This window comes from Penicillium concentricum (genome assembly GCF_028827145.1).
Source record: "Penicillium concentricum strain IBT 3081 chromosome Unknown utg000004l_segment0_segment0, whole genome shotgun sequence".
NCBI lineage: Eukaryota > Fungi > Ascomycota > Eurotiomycetes > Eurotiales > Aspergillaceae > Penicillium > Penicillium concentricum.
The window spans coordinates 97,853-111,554 of NW_026622757.1; the positions used below are offsets into that span (position 1 = coordinate 97,853).

Below are 13,702 nucleotides of genomic sequence, written 5' to 3' on the forward strand. Positions count from 1 at the left end.
GATCGTAGAGCAATGCTTATATATAACCACCACTCTACCCAATATTTTGGCGCTAGTGCCTTTGCAGTGGGTCCCGAGAAAAGAAAAGCAAGTGTTAAGGAGGAAGCAGATTTCGCTAGTGACTGTACAATTCTCTAGAGATACTTTGCGTAGAAGGGATAAATGCGTGGTACTGAGCTTTTCGAACTCTATTAGCATTTTGCGACCCCGCATAAATGACTCTTGATTCAGATAACGATGCCATAATTAAAAACAAAGTGCGAGTAAATCTACTTCAATTCCTACATCATCTTTCACACTCAGCGTTGTGTACGTAGATATCAGCGCGTCTTCGTCGTCCTCCACAACGTCGTCTTCCTCCTCGGCGTTGAACTCAATTACAGTGCACTTCTCAAGGAAGGGACGGTCATGGTATTCATTTCCAAGAACCTTTTCCGCTTCCAGCTTGTTTGAAGTAGCATCTAGCAATCGACCAGCGGCGACATAGTAATGGACTGTCCATCCACGGTCTCTGAGGGTTTCAAGCTCATCAACTTGCCAGCGCTCTCTCAAAGGACCACAGTCAAAGGTGCTCTTTGTGTTTGAGGTAGAACTGAAAGGGTAGTATAAAGATTTGTAGGTGATCAAGCATATCTCATGGGTCGCGAAGAAAGCAATTTTGGCTTTACCGAGGTCCTTCACTGTTACACTCTTTTCATCTGCAAGCCTGCGATAAGTGGACCCAAAATTCTCCTTGAACATCCTGTTAGCAGGAAATATGAATTATATCAGGAGGGATATTTCATACATCTGTAGCTTCATAAGAGGCCCTGGTGGTCAAACATCGGTGCTAGAGAAAGGCGGAGACGGGAGATGGTATGTACATTGTACACTGAGCCTGGATTATGGGATCAATGGCTAAAGTGGTCATTGTCTCCTTTATCACACTCTTGACATCATCAAATTCACCAAAAAAAGCATTGCAGCACAGCAGGGCCATCGAAGGGCAGTATAGATGAGGGAAGGGCCATTGTAAAAACCCCCAATCGCATGAACTGGCTGATAGGGTCGTTCAAAAGAAACAAGAAATTTCACTGCATAAAGGTACAGTATATGTACTTTGTAAGAGGTAAATGAATATCACTCTAGGCCATATCTCTAGAACCTTTGTTGACACAAGATGTGCCCGATGGACCGCAATTCCTACTGTGTTTCGCCCGTGTCGAGTGAAGATGAGATCAGATCAAACATTCGATCAAAGGCAGGGCCAATATGCACCCTGTGATCCTAACAATGGAGAGAAGAGACTCTACCCGGCACATCCCTGCATTACTTGTTATGTATGTCTATTCTGTACTGCGACAAATTCACAATCGAACGATGTGATATCAAAGGGATAAAACAATATGAGCAGTTCCAATCATATCAGATGTAAAAAAGAAAGGAATAAAACAAGAAATTTAGCGACGATGGATATGAAGATGCCGGCAAAACGCCGAGGTCATATAACCGAAGAAGCCGAGCCCCCGCCCTTTTTTTCAGAACAAAAGAATCCCTGACCTTTTGGATATTCAAATATTATTTTATTTGAAACAGCCGATTATTCTGTTAATGGATACCGAGAGCCCAGATCGACCACGCACGCGGGCAAAGAAAGCCTGCCTGACATGTAACTCGCGTCGCGTGCGATGCAACGTGTTGGAGATGCAGCCCTGCCAAAACTGCGTATCTTGGAATCTCACTTGTGAAGTAGGGGTTTCACGGCGTGGAAAGTAAGGATATTATGAAGAATTGATCAATTTTATGCTCATTCTAGGCAGATATCCCCGAAAGAAAAAGGGATCGGCTCGAACATCCACAACGCCGGCGGCAAATGCGTCGGATTCCCGAGTCATTCAGCGTCAATTTCCATTACCCGGACAGGGCTCTCAGTATCCAGCTCGTCCCGTAACAGCAGAGGATGCGATCCATAAAACCGTGTTCCTCGGCGAGTCAAGTCCTCTCACCTGCGTTGTGGATGAAGGGCAACGATCCCCAGACAAGGGGTATGCATGCAGTATCCAAAAAGGCCGACTGCACTACTCCATTTCTGAGATGAGTGGAGCAAGTGAGAATAGCCAGAATTCACTTGGCCCTCGCAAACTGATACATGATCGTCTTACCCGCGAAGGGGCTCTCGTATTCCCGTCGCCTGCTGTCTGCGACGCGTTACTTCAAGCATATTTTGACTGGCTCCACCCATGTTTTCCAATTCTTGACCGGACAGATCTGCAAAGTCACTATCAAGATGGCACATTATCACCTTTGCTTTTCCAGTCAATGCTCTTCATTGGGGTGAGCCTATGCTCAGATACAGCGTTGGACACCACAGGCTTTAATAATCGCTACCAAGCCAAGGAAGTATTTTATCAACGAGCAAAGGATGTTTATGATTCCGGATGGGAGACCGACACAATCATAAAGTTGCAATCGTTGTTTCTCCTGAGCTTTTGGCGTGGAAGCCCAAACGAAGAACGTGATGTTCGTTTTTGGCTTGGAGCTGCCATCGGCCTTGCTCAAAAAAAGGAATGCATGTCATGTACGGCGTCTGCCTCATTTCATTGAAGATGAATATATGCTGACATGCATAGGTCTAAATTGTCCTTCCTCAATGCCAAAGACCAAAAGATTTGGAAACGGATCTGGTGGGCTTTATATGTACGCTTCTTGTTCCCCAATCCTTGTCTTCAAGATCATGAGATTAACATTTTATCAGGTCCGTGATCAACAAACATCTGCAGCGTTAGGGCTGCCACCTCGAATACGTGATGAAGACTGCCAAATCGCTGATCTTGAAGTCGCAGACTTTGAGGATAAAGAGCCGATGGGGCCTCCTGGAATATTCCGCACACCTCCAGGAGTCCACATTCCCTACGTTATTGGAATGGCTCAACTGGCTAGGCTATGTATGATATCCTGGAATATTGGTAGAATGACATTTGCTGACAGTTCTATTTTCAGTGCGGGAAATAGTCTGCAGCCAATATCTGCCTGGTCGACCGAAGTTGGATAATGAAGCTCGACCAATGCTCCGTCAACGCTTGGTTGACTGGGAGTCGCAGCTCCCGAAAGAAATGCAATTTCAAATGCCCATGAGCAGAGAGGCGATGTTCCTGGTTGGCATGCTTCACATGGCGTACAAGTATGCAGCGCTACGCTTGTAATAACCCGAGAGCCTTTTCAGCTGACATCCATACAGCAACTTGTACATTCTCCTCTACCGACCCCTTTTCCTCCAGCCCCCAGGCCAATCAATCAACCCGGAAGGAAACGTCGCCCTGGAAGCAGCAACACGAAGCACCCGCATTTTAGAGGACATGCTCTCAGAAAGCCTGGTCCAACATGGATCAGTTCACCTGTAAGTTCCAACAATCTCAAAAGTAAACTAAGACTAATCCCAAAGTAGAATCACCCACACCTTCTCGGCTTTATGTATACATACCATTCATTTTGGACGGGCCACGGGTACAGCCCGAAAGTTAGCAGAACACAGGGCAAAATTATGCCTATTGGGTTTGAAGGAATTACAGAAATCATGGGACTTGGAGAACTGGGTTCTGGATCTTTTCTTCCGGTGCTTGGATGATCGTACTGCTCGCGATCTTCGATTAGCCGATCCTTCAATGCCGTTATTCATACCACAGGGAGGCGGCGGTCGAAATATTGAGGAGATGTTGTCACCTGTGTCTCCTGCTAGTGGTTTATCTAAACCTCTCTCTCCCCACGCAGCGGGCGATCCCTTACACACCCCTAACACGATGCCTCACCATAACCCCGGAGAAGAGGCAGCAATCAATATGGACTGGTATGAACTGTTCAACGTGGAGGGTGACGATGTTATGGGCCTTGCTGGCTCATTATCAAACCCGGACTATTTGAACCCGCAGAATCTCGAATTTCTCTATCGGTTCCTATAGTGATACAAATTCAAACAATCTTCCTCTTACGAAGCCTGTCAAGCATATCGCCTATTAGCCGCAATAAAACTCATACTCGTAGGGCCTCATTTGACAATTCAGATACATCAAATCGTCTGTCTAAATTATTGGGCTCTTATAATATTGTTTGTACATGGGATCAATCTGACAGTCCAAGTTCAGCAAGAATGGCTTCATTGTGCTCTCCAATCTGTGGAATTGAACCCATCTGAGCGTTGTATCCACCCTTTTCAGCTGACTTGGTTGACCCAGGAGGCAAAAGAGCCGGAATGGCTCCCACAGGAGTTTGAACCTTGGTCCATCGATCTCGCGCTTGAAGCTGGGCATGGTCCCAGACATTTTTTATATCATTAACACTAGCGTTGGCGATTGACGCTTCGTCCAGTCGAGCGATTGTTTCTGCTGTCGTAAACTTCGCGAACACATTGTGAATGATAGATTTGAGCTCATCCCGATTTTGACTTCGTTGTGAGTTGGTCGAAAATCTAAGATCGGTGGCCAGATCTGGTTGTGAGAGGACGCCGTTACAGAAACCGGCCCATTCCCGCTCATTCTGAATGCCCAGCATAACCGACTGGCCATCACCAGCTTCGAACGGTCCATAAGGGTAGATGGCCGCATGCGAGGCACCTGCTGGTACTGGACCAGGAGCATTATCGAATCCATAGTACATGGGAAATCCCATCCATTCCACCATACTTTCTAGCATGGAGATGTCAATCTGGCAGCCCTGGCCATCTTTCCCACGCTGCAGTAATGCCGAAAGAATGTTACTGTAGGCGTACATTCCCGCAGCAATATCGGCGATGGAAATCCCAACCTTTACCGGCTCTTTTCCGGTGCCCGTGACGGACAGCATTCCAGCCTCACTCTGAATAAGAAGGTCGTAGGCTTTCTTGTCGCGATATGGACCATCTTGCCCATATCCAGAAATATCGCACACGATCAAACCAGGGTGTTTCTCTTTCAATGCCTCATGAGAAAGCCCCAGTCGCGCACTAGCGCCGGGAGCCAAGTTCTGAACGAGAACATCTGTCTTCTCGAGGAGCTTCATCAGGACAGCATGGTCCTTTCCTCGTTTGAGGTCCAGAGCTAAACTCTCTTTAGAGCGGTTCGTCCATACGAAATGTGATGCTAGACCATCGACTCGCTTGTCATAATGTCGTGCAAAGTCTCCAACGCCTGGTCGTTCGATCTTGATGACTCGAGCTCCAAGATCGGCAAGTTGTCGCGTGCAAAAGGGCGCAGCAATAGCTTGCTCGAGACTAACCACGGTAATTCCAGCAAGAGGCCGAGGCCTGTGTCCACCGGGGGATGCGTTGGAGTAAAGCCGCGATGTGAGATATGATCTTCTTGCAGGTTGAATTGCGCCCGACAGTGGTTTTGGCCGAGAAGCAAGTGAAAGGAATGGTCTCATTATGACCTGGATATGAATTGGCCGATATTGGATTGAAATTGGATTACAGACCCAGGTACTCCGTAGCTGCCTTGCATATATAGAAGATTGATCTGAAGTTTTGAGTTCCCCAATCCCCAAATAATCGCGGGGGAGAGACCTCGGTCGAAATGCCGATCTACATGGAGGACATGCCAAGCCCGATGAGTCGGCTATATGCTCAAATGGGACACTGACAGGTTAGAAGCTGGAGATGCAGATCAGATTGAGACCCTTTCTGCCTCAGGTTGATAGGACCTCGCTCCCCACCTTGATCTTCCTTTTCTTTCTCCTAGCTGAATGCAACCAATGGTTTCCTTCCCTCAATACAGATACCACAGGATTGGAGTACTCCGGCCTAGGCCCCTTGTGTAGAGGCTGAGGCTTCAGTGTCACTGTCGGGCTTGGAATCTCAAAGCCAAGTTTGCTTTCTACAAATCATCATCTTGGCTGCCACTATTTTTGAATATTCAAACAGGAAGGATATCTCACAGTAAAGACAAGAAAAAATGTCCAGCAAACCGAATGATACACACCGAAATAAATGCTAAGTGAAGTCTGAGGCCTGGTGACCGGAATGTCTATACCAAAATCTCAGACTATTAACAAGCAGGTCAACATCAACAAGGTCCTGGTTAGAAGGTGACGGCCATGACACATCTCAAGGTCACGAAGTTCCAACGCAAATACCCCTGTCTCTCGCCAAGATCCGATGCTTACGCCAAGCACTAAGGAAACCCACGCGAGGCGCCCAATGCGCGTCGGGGAAATTGCTGGTCCATGCGAGTTGAGTTGCGGGGGCCCCCTGCAACGCCTCGTATTCTCGCAATGTGTCCCCTTTTGCACCTACCCCATACAATATAAACGTCCAAATACGATCCCGATCAGACAGTATTGATGGTTGGTGTTCCACGCAGCAAAGGCTGCGTGGCATGTCTCCAGCGGCGGGTCAAAGTACGAAATGCTCCAGTCACACGCTTTTTCTTTTTTGAAGGTAACACTCTAATCAAGGGTGCAGTGTGATGAAGCCCAGCCAGGATGTCAATCCTGCGAAAAAAGAGGGAACCCATGTCCTGGCTACAGAAGGAACTGGAAGTTCTACCATTTCTCGGCATGCAGTCAAAACGAGCCCTCGAAATTTACATCCTCGCCGACACAATCATCAAACACGGCACTAGTCACTGCACAAGAAGCAGAGCAATACACCTTTCCCCATGCATCTATGGACGAGGCTATAATGCCAGGATTGGTTTCCAAGGCGATTGACCGACAATGCAGGAGAGGATTTTGCGATTTCGTGGATGCTGTATTTCCGAATATCTATTACAGCTACAGCACTCGGGTGGAGCTTACTTGGTTCGAAATCGCTCATAAGGACCAAAGCGCAGAAAATGCATTGCAGTGGGCGTTTCGCAGCCTTGGAGCCTTGCAGCTCGGCAGAGTAGATGGCAATCAACGACAGATTCTCGCTAGTCAGGAAATGTACGGCCGTGCGTTGCGCCAGCTTGTTAAAGCGATCAAGAATCCTGCCACAGTTGGCAAGAATGAGACCCTTGGAGCCGCGGTCCTGCTAGGAGTTTATGAGTTGATGAATGCAACAGAGGAGAACTCATGGCTGCTGCATTCAAATGGGATCTCTCATCTATTGCGTCTCAGGGGGGCAAAGAGGCATACAAGTGGGTATGGGCGTACCCTGCTTTTATCCTTTCGGGGACTCCTAGTTTATGAAGCCTTCACTCGGGGCGAGGCATGTTTCCTAGAAAACGAGGAATGGAGGTCAGCTCTTCCATTGACACTAGAGGACGAGGAACGGCGTGGCACAAGCTGCGGTCTAGGCCAGCTCACGGACTATGCATTCAATGAGATAGTCCGGTGTCCGGGGTTTCTTGCCAAGACCAAGGCCCTAGTCGCTTCCCCAAGAACCACCAATGCGGCTAGAGACAACCTAATGGATGCAATCAACATCAGCCGGAAGATCCTGGGCGATGTGGAAATCCAAATAATGGCAGGTGTTAAGGCTGATCGCGAGGGGAATAAGAAAGAGTCTCAGGCTTTCTTTGGATTGATTCCCCTTTCCACCCAAGATGCATCGGTGAACTACACACTGGAGGGTGTTCAATCGGCCATCGCACTTCTCCGACAGTTGTCGGTTTTGCTGGTGTCCGATCGCAGCCGACAGAAAATAGTAACACCGTGGTTAAAACTAGGTCCATGTAGGTATGACCAGAGGGTCATAAAAGACACTGGTGAAATTGCCCAGCTGGCTCAAGAAGGTACTCGACTACACCCAACAGGTCCACGGCAACAGGGTAACCCGAAGATCTGGCATGACCGGATCGCCATGACAATGGGCATGCCAGACAATGGTTGACCAAACTCCTCATAGTCTATCCATCTGGCCTTGATCTGAACGGAGTTCATGCGCTTGCAAGTTAGTTTATTTCGTTGCATGAATTTGCTCCGGGTTGAATTAAGAACTAAACTCTGTGCCTAAGCGTTATTCAAGTGACATTCCGAGATCTAGGCGCCGCGTCTATATTTTTTGTGACTCGTCAAATTATCCTGAAAAGGTATAAGGGCTGAAAGCGATCGTACTGCACATGGGTTGTGATAAGAAACCGAGTAGTCACGGGAATGCGGTCATGTGTTGGTGATGAACCCTATGCGTCACCTTTAACGGGAAATGACATTATCGCAGTCCACATGGGGATGAGGTCCACTTTTACAAATGAATCTGGAGTAAGAAAAGAAACAGAATGTTCGATGTCTGGAATGCTGGGGGGTACTTTGTATTTCGAATCCGGCGATCACCGGAAAAAGGAGGGCTGTGACATTGGCGTGAAGTAATGCATTGTTCTTTTATGTACGGAATACACCATATGTATTATTTTATTCAATTGCCCCACTGGATCGGATTTAATCTCCAATTATATTAATTGCGCTGCCTGGTTTCCCTTGTGTCTTACACACTGAATCGAGGTCTGGTCACAATGGCCCGATATTCAGCGTAAATCTAACATCTTAGTGATGTTGTGTAAGGCACTTAAGTTGGTCCATTTCATGCCCTTCATGTTGTTCAAGTGACCATGAGACCGTATAGTCGTGGAACATGCTTTACAGATAGGATGTTAGAGCTAACAATGCCATGTAAAACCATGTGAAATCCGGATGGCATAGATCATGGCCATTACCGTAGGGTGTGATTGATTGTTCCTGGAGGAAGAATGCTGGGACGCTCCTGTCACATTTTCGAAACCGGCGATCATCCCCACCGGGGCAAGTCGTCATACCTCAATTTGTATGGAGTACTCCGTACTTACATACAATACACCAATCCCTTACGCCTGTACAATTACACTTTGGCGATGCACGTCTTCCTGGCTAATGTATGATTACTCGAAAACACAATAGCACACGGGTACCTGAAGCGGCTGGAGCGGGCCAAGATTCCCGCCACCGTGCTTGCGTGGCCCCCGAAGGGCTCATTCATTGGGATTGGCCACAATGAATGCTAAGCATTCTGTCGGCAACTAATCGAAGCTTGGCTGGCCATTGAGAATGCTACGGATGGACCCCAACGTCATACAAAATTGGCTTTTAGCGACAAGTCGCGTATAGTTGCCGATCACGATCGGCCCAATCACCATCTGAACTGATCCACAGGTGTTGCCACGGCTTGCGTGATATTACTGATGTTTCGAGCAAGGCCGTCTATTCTTAGCTTCCCGAGTTTGCACATGAGAAAAGTGACAAGGGATATATATAGGATCAAATTCGCCTCCCGGCTAGATACCACATTACTAGACATCCCATCAACCTAGAATCTCACCACACTACGGAGTATTTTGATATACATTGTACACATTTTTCAAATCAATTTCCACAATCAAGAATACATTCACAATAATGCCGTCCTCATTGGCTTCCAGCGAGCGCTCTGGCTCGGTCAAGTCGCACCACAGTCCCAAGACTTCTCTTCAAACCAAGGCCGACCCCAACATGGCCCTACACGAACAAGAACCTAGTGTGTATCCCCTCAACAGTGATCCGTCTTAATCAGGGATACCCCACTGACAACTAGCAGCCGCTGTGAACCTCCAACCTGGCTCTAGGGACACATTCTCACTCCGAAGCATCCAGCACAAGGACCGGGAAGGAAAGCTCATCAGTAAGTCACCAGTTACACTGACTTTTGAGGGAACTGCATATTAACCTAGCGATAGCCGATCCCGATCTCTCCAACCCCACACGCAGCCGCCTTGAGCGCCCGCTCGATACTATCCGATCGTTTGATGCAGCCATCGACGCACATCGCAAACAGCAACGGATGTGAAGGAGAAATCGAGGCCAAATGGTTACACCAGAACGAAACGAAGGAACGCTTTTTAATGCCAATCTCAATTCGAACACGGGGTGTGTATAATTATTGTTTTATAACGGAGTCACATGGAGATATCAACATTCGATGCTATTTTGTTTGGAACCTTCTATTTCTTGGTAGTGTAGTACTTTGTAAATGAAGATGGGCGAGTGTAGTAGAAGTTCGGTCTCTAGTATAGATGGCCATTGCCATTGGGCCAGACACCGGGGTTTGAAATGCACATACTCCGTAAATCGGTTGAAATTACTTGACGAATCCATGATAGATGCAGGTACAGGCTTGGTAAACTGGGGTTCTCCACATATCTAAAAGCATGATTACCACTTGGGTGAATCAAAAAGAAAGCTATAGAACATTAAGCTATGGGTTCCCATGATATACGTGATCAGCACTGTATGTATCACCATAGTGACTTTGATATTGTGAAGTTGTATAGAACAAAGTTTATCGGAAGCTGAAATTGCAGGCATGACCGAACGTAGAATCGGAAGACCGATTTGATCTACATGCAGATCTTTCTTAGACTGAAGTGGCCTGAACTATATATCCTTAAAAGATACTCTATGGAGGGATCCATTACAATTAAGTTATTATTGGCCTATTATTTTCCATATTCATCTCGACTGCAATTTTTAGGCCTTTGTGCAAATCACAAAAGGTACAATGCATATATATGTGCTACATAAATACCGAAATAGATTTGTGGACCATTCGGAGTTAAATCATCTAATCTAACGGACAGTTTTGGCTACACTCCTACCAAGCAATGCCGCAGAGAGACTATAACTGATTATAACTCCAGAAAAAAGAGCTAGCGCGAAATAAAATTAGATATCTCAACAAAGTGTTCGCGGAAAAAAAAAAAAAACAGAAAGCCACTAAATGCCGGCGCCATCCTAAGCCCCACCACCCACCGCGTCAGCCGGATGTTTTCACTTTTTTTTTTCACTTGAAGGAATTAGAGAATATACTATTAATGTATAGAGATAGGTCTTTTGATGGTTGCCTATTTTCATGGGGAACTGAAGAACTGTATATATTTTTTTTTGCCGATCAAAGAACTGCAGAATAAAAAGCCAAATTCCATTAAGTACGTGGAGTCCGTTCATCTTTCTATTATGATTCGCTCGGGATATATGAACGGATCCCCTTTCGAGCCCTAATAATGCTTTTTTGAGAGCCCAGCTCCGGGCCAAATTGACATGGCGCCAGTGGGCTAAACCTATTGAACGATGGCTTCAAAGCACTTGACCATATTGGGATTGCTCGGCTATACGCGTCTTTTTTGTGATTTCAGGCAAATAGAATGGGACTATTTTGAGACTAGTCTTACTATTAATCTCATGGATTTGAAGCCATGAATCCCCCCATCCTGGATCTTGTTCTCCTTTCGCCGTTCACTCGTTTGACTTCTTTATTCTCTCTCTATTCCTTTGAATTCAATTATTCCAACTATATACACTCGCTATCTTTGCAGCCTCAAGGTCTGCAAACCAAATCATGAAGTTCTCCTTGGTGGCACTGGCAACCCTGGCCGGGGTTGCTGCTGCCGATTTGGATCCCATCATCATCAAGGTATGATCTCGATACATGTATAACCCCTATGTATATTAGGTACTGAGACTGCCAATAGGGCTCCAAGTTCTTCTACTCCAGCAATGACACTCAGTTGTAAGTCCGAATATTCCGAGATCTCGTGAATCTGACTGACATCAACAGCTTTATGCGTGGAGTCGCCTACCAACGTAGGTTGTCTATGCCATCATTTTAACGCCTCGATTAACCTTGCGCAGAAGAAAGTACGGGTAGCAGTAGCTACACTGACCCTCTAGCCGATCCTGTCGCTTGTGCGCGTGATGTTCCTATCATGGCCGAGCTGCGTACCAACGTTATCCGTACCTACGCCATCAACGCCTCTGCTGATCACTCCGCGTGTATGAAGCTCCTGTCGGATGCTGGTATTTACGTGATCTCCGATCTGTCAGACCCCACACTATCAATTGATCGCAGTGATCCATCATGGGAAACCGATCTTTTCGCCCGATACGCCAGCGTTGTCGACGAACTGGCCCAGTACAACAACACTATTGGTTTCTTCGCTGGAAATGAGGTTTCCAACACCGTCTCTACCTCTGACGCTAGCGCTTTCGTCAAGGCTGCCGTTCGTGACACCAAGAAGTACATCAAGAAGAAGGGCTACCGCCCTATGGGTGTTGGATATGCTACCGCCGATGTGTCTGACATCCGTGCAAATATGGCCGACTACTTCGACTGCGGAGACTCCGACGATATTATTGACTTCTGGGGATACAACATCTACTCGTGGTGTGGTGAATCGACCTACGCAAAATCTAAATACCAGGATCGCACCGAGGAATTCGCCAACTATGCCGTCCCTGTCTTCTTCGCTGAGTACGGTTGCAACGAGGTCCAACCCCGCAAGTTCACCGAGGTGAACGCCCTGTATGGCGATACCATGGCTGAGGTCTGGTCCGGTGGTATTGTGTACATGTACTTCCAGGAGGCCAACAACTACGGTAACAAGCCCCCCATTCCTTCCCCATATATATGTGGACGTAACTGATCAGACTTGTAGGTCTGGTTTCCGTTGTTGATAGCACCAGTGTCAGCACCATGTCCGACTTCAAATACTACTCCAGCCAGATCGCCAAAGCCACCCCCACTGGTGTCAAGAAGGCCTCCTACACTCCCACCAATACCGCCCTGCGAAGCTGCCCTACCGTCGGATCCAAGTGGGCCGCCGAAGCCTCCCCTCTGCCCCCTATCGCCGATATCAACCTGTGCGGCTGCATGTACGATGCCTCCGCCTGCGTGGTCACCGAATCCCTCGACTCAAATAGATACGCCAAGCTGTTCAGCACCGTCTGCGGCTACACCGACTGCAGCGGACTGACAGCTAATGCCACTACCGGCGAGTACGGTGCCTACAGCATGTGCACGACCAAGCAGCAGCTTGCCTTTGCTCTGAACAAGTACTACGTTGAGCAGAACCGTGCTGCCGATGCTTGCAAGTTCGCCGGATCTGCAACTGTCAAGCCCGTTATTAAGGCCACCGGCATTTGCGCTACACAGATGAAGGAGGCTGGAACTGCAGGAGTCGGAACTGTTACTACCGAGAACACTAGCACCGATCACTCTAGCTCTGGATCTGGCTCTGGCTCTGGCTCTGGCTCTGGCTCTGGCTCTGGCTCTAGTTCTGCTTCCTCGTCGGCTTCGGCGACCACGTCTAGCAGCAGTGCTATCAGCATGCACGCCAGCTCATCCTTCGGCTCTTTCCAGATAGCTGCTTCCATTGCCACCGCACTCCTGGCGGGTGTTGGAATGGTCGCTCTGTAATTAAGACCATCTTGATTCGTGTATATTCTTCGCGTTTGGACCATGTGTCTGTTTTTCTTTTTTATTCCGACATTTTTGAACATAAAGCTCAAAGCAAGGCATGTTCGACATAGCGACGACATATCCTTGCTCGCATCTTTGATCGATTGTTATTGGTTGAAAGAAGTTGATATTTTATTAAATTTGATTTGTATACCATTTGTTCGCGGATTTTGTCCTTGCTTTTTAGCAATATGCATTCTTTTCAATTCTTCGAAGATAACCTTTTGATAGAAGACTTTTACTTGCCCCCATTGAGTCGGTCCCATCTGCACTCGTGAATCAATGACCTCCAGGTTGTCTTCGAGTGCGAACGCGGCGCCAAGTGGCCCCGGCGTCTAGAGGCACCTGATACAAATGGCAATCTTGGATGTGGACCGCACGGCCTCGGCCCCTTTCACTTTCGGTCTGAAATGTCCCGAATGTCCGTAAATGCCTTAGATCACTGCGGCGCCAGCGGTCTTAGATCGAACTCAACTTGGCCAACGTTGCCAAGTTGAGTTCAGGGCTCCCTCAAGGGGTAGCCTAGAGCGC

The 13,702-nt window shown here is 47.5% G+C and overlaps 6 protein-coding genes across 6 annotated transcripts; 4 read left to right on the plus strand and 2 right to left on the minus strand.

The window, feature by feature from the left end:
• Positions 1 to 246: 246 nt before the first annotated feature.
• N7517_008984 (uncharacterized protein) lies at positions 247 to 741 on the minus strand (the record flags this gene model as incomplete). The annotated part of the gene is made up of 1 exon (XM_056726707.1): positions 247 to 741. The coding sequence occupies one exon, from the start codon at positions 739 to 741 to the stop codon at positions 247 to 249; it is 495 nt and encodes a 164-aa protein (XP_056575279.1).
• Positions 742 to 1,782: 1,041 nt separating this feature from the next.
• N7517_008985 (fungal specific transcription factor domain-containing protein) lies at positions 1,783 to 3,935 on the plus strand (the record flags this gene model as incomplete). Its single annotated transcript, XM_056726708.1, has 6 exons — positions 1,783 to 2,552; positions 2,610 to 2,676; positions 2,735 to 2,924; positions 2,980 to 3,160; positions 3,218 to 3,376; positions 3,425 to 3,935. The coding sequence occupies 6 exons, from the start codon at positions 1,783 to 1,785 to the stop codon at positions 3,933 to 3,935; spliced, it is 1,878 nt and encodes a 625-aa protein (XP_056575280.1).
• A 160-nt stretch (positions 3,936 to 4,095) lies between these two features.
• On the minus strand, positions 4,096 to 5,373 carry N7517_008986 (CaiB/BaiF CoA transferase family protein; the record flags this gene model as incomplete). The annotated part of the gene is made up of 1 exon (XM_056726709.1): positions 4,096 to 5,373. The coding sequence occupies one exon, from the start codon at positions 5,371 to 5,373 to the stop codon at positions 4,096 to 4,098; it is 1,278 nt and encodes a 425-aa protein (XP_056575281.1).
• Positions 5,374 to 6,613: 1,240 nt separating this feature from the next.
• N7517_008987 (uncharacterized protein) lies at positions 6,614 to 7,762 on the plus strand (the record flags this gene model as incomplete). The annotated part of the gene is made up of 1 exon (XM_056726710.1): positions 6,614 to 7,762. The coding sequence occupies one exon, from the start codon at positions 6,614 to 6,616 to the stop codon at positions 7,760 to 7,762; it is 1,149 nt and encodes a 382-aa protein (XP_056575282.1).
• A 1,535-nt stretch (positions 7,763 to 9,297) lies between these two features.
• N7517_008988 (DUF2406 domain-containing protein) lies at positions 9,298 to 9,724 on the plus strand (the record flags this gene model as incomplete). The annotated part of the gene is made up of 3 exons (XM_056726711.1): positions 9,298 to 9,415; positions 9,476 to 9,559; positions 9,615 to 9,724. The coding sequence occupies 3 exons, from the start codon at positions 9,298 to 9,300 to the stop codon at positions 9,722 to 9,724; spliced, it is 312 nt and encodes a 103-aa protein (XP_056575283.1).
• A 1,548-nt stretch (positions 9,725 to 11,272) lies between these two features.
• On the plus strand, positions 11,273 to 13,129 carry N7517_008989 (glycoside hydrolase family 72 protein; the record flags this gene model as incomplete). The annotated part of the gene is made up of 5 exons (XM_056726712.1): positions 11,273 to 11,347; positions 11,406 to 11,443; positions 11,492 to 11,517; positions 11,566 to 12,309; positions 12,369 to 13,129. The coding sequence occupies 5 exons, from the start codon at positions 11,273 to 11,275 to the stop codon at positions 13,127 to 13,129; spliced, it is 1,644 nt and encodes a 547-aa protein (XP_056575284.1).
• Positions 13,130 to 13,702: the final 573 nt, after the last annotated feature.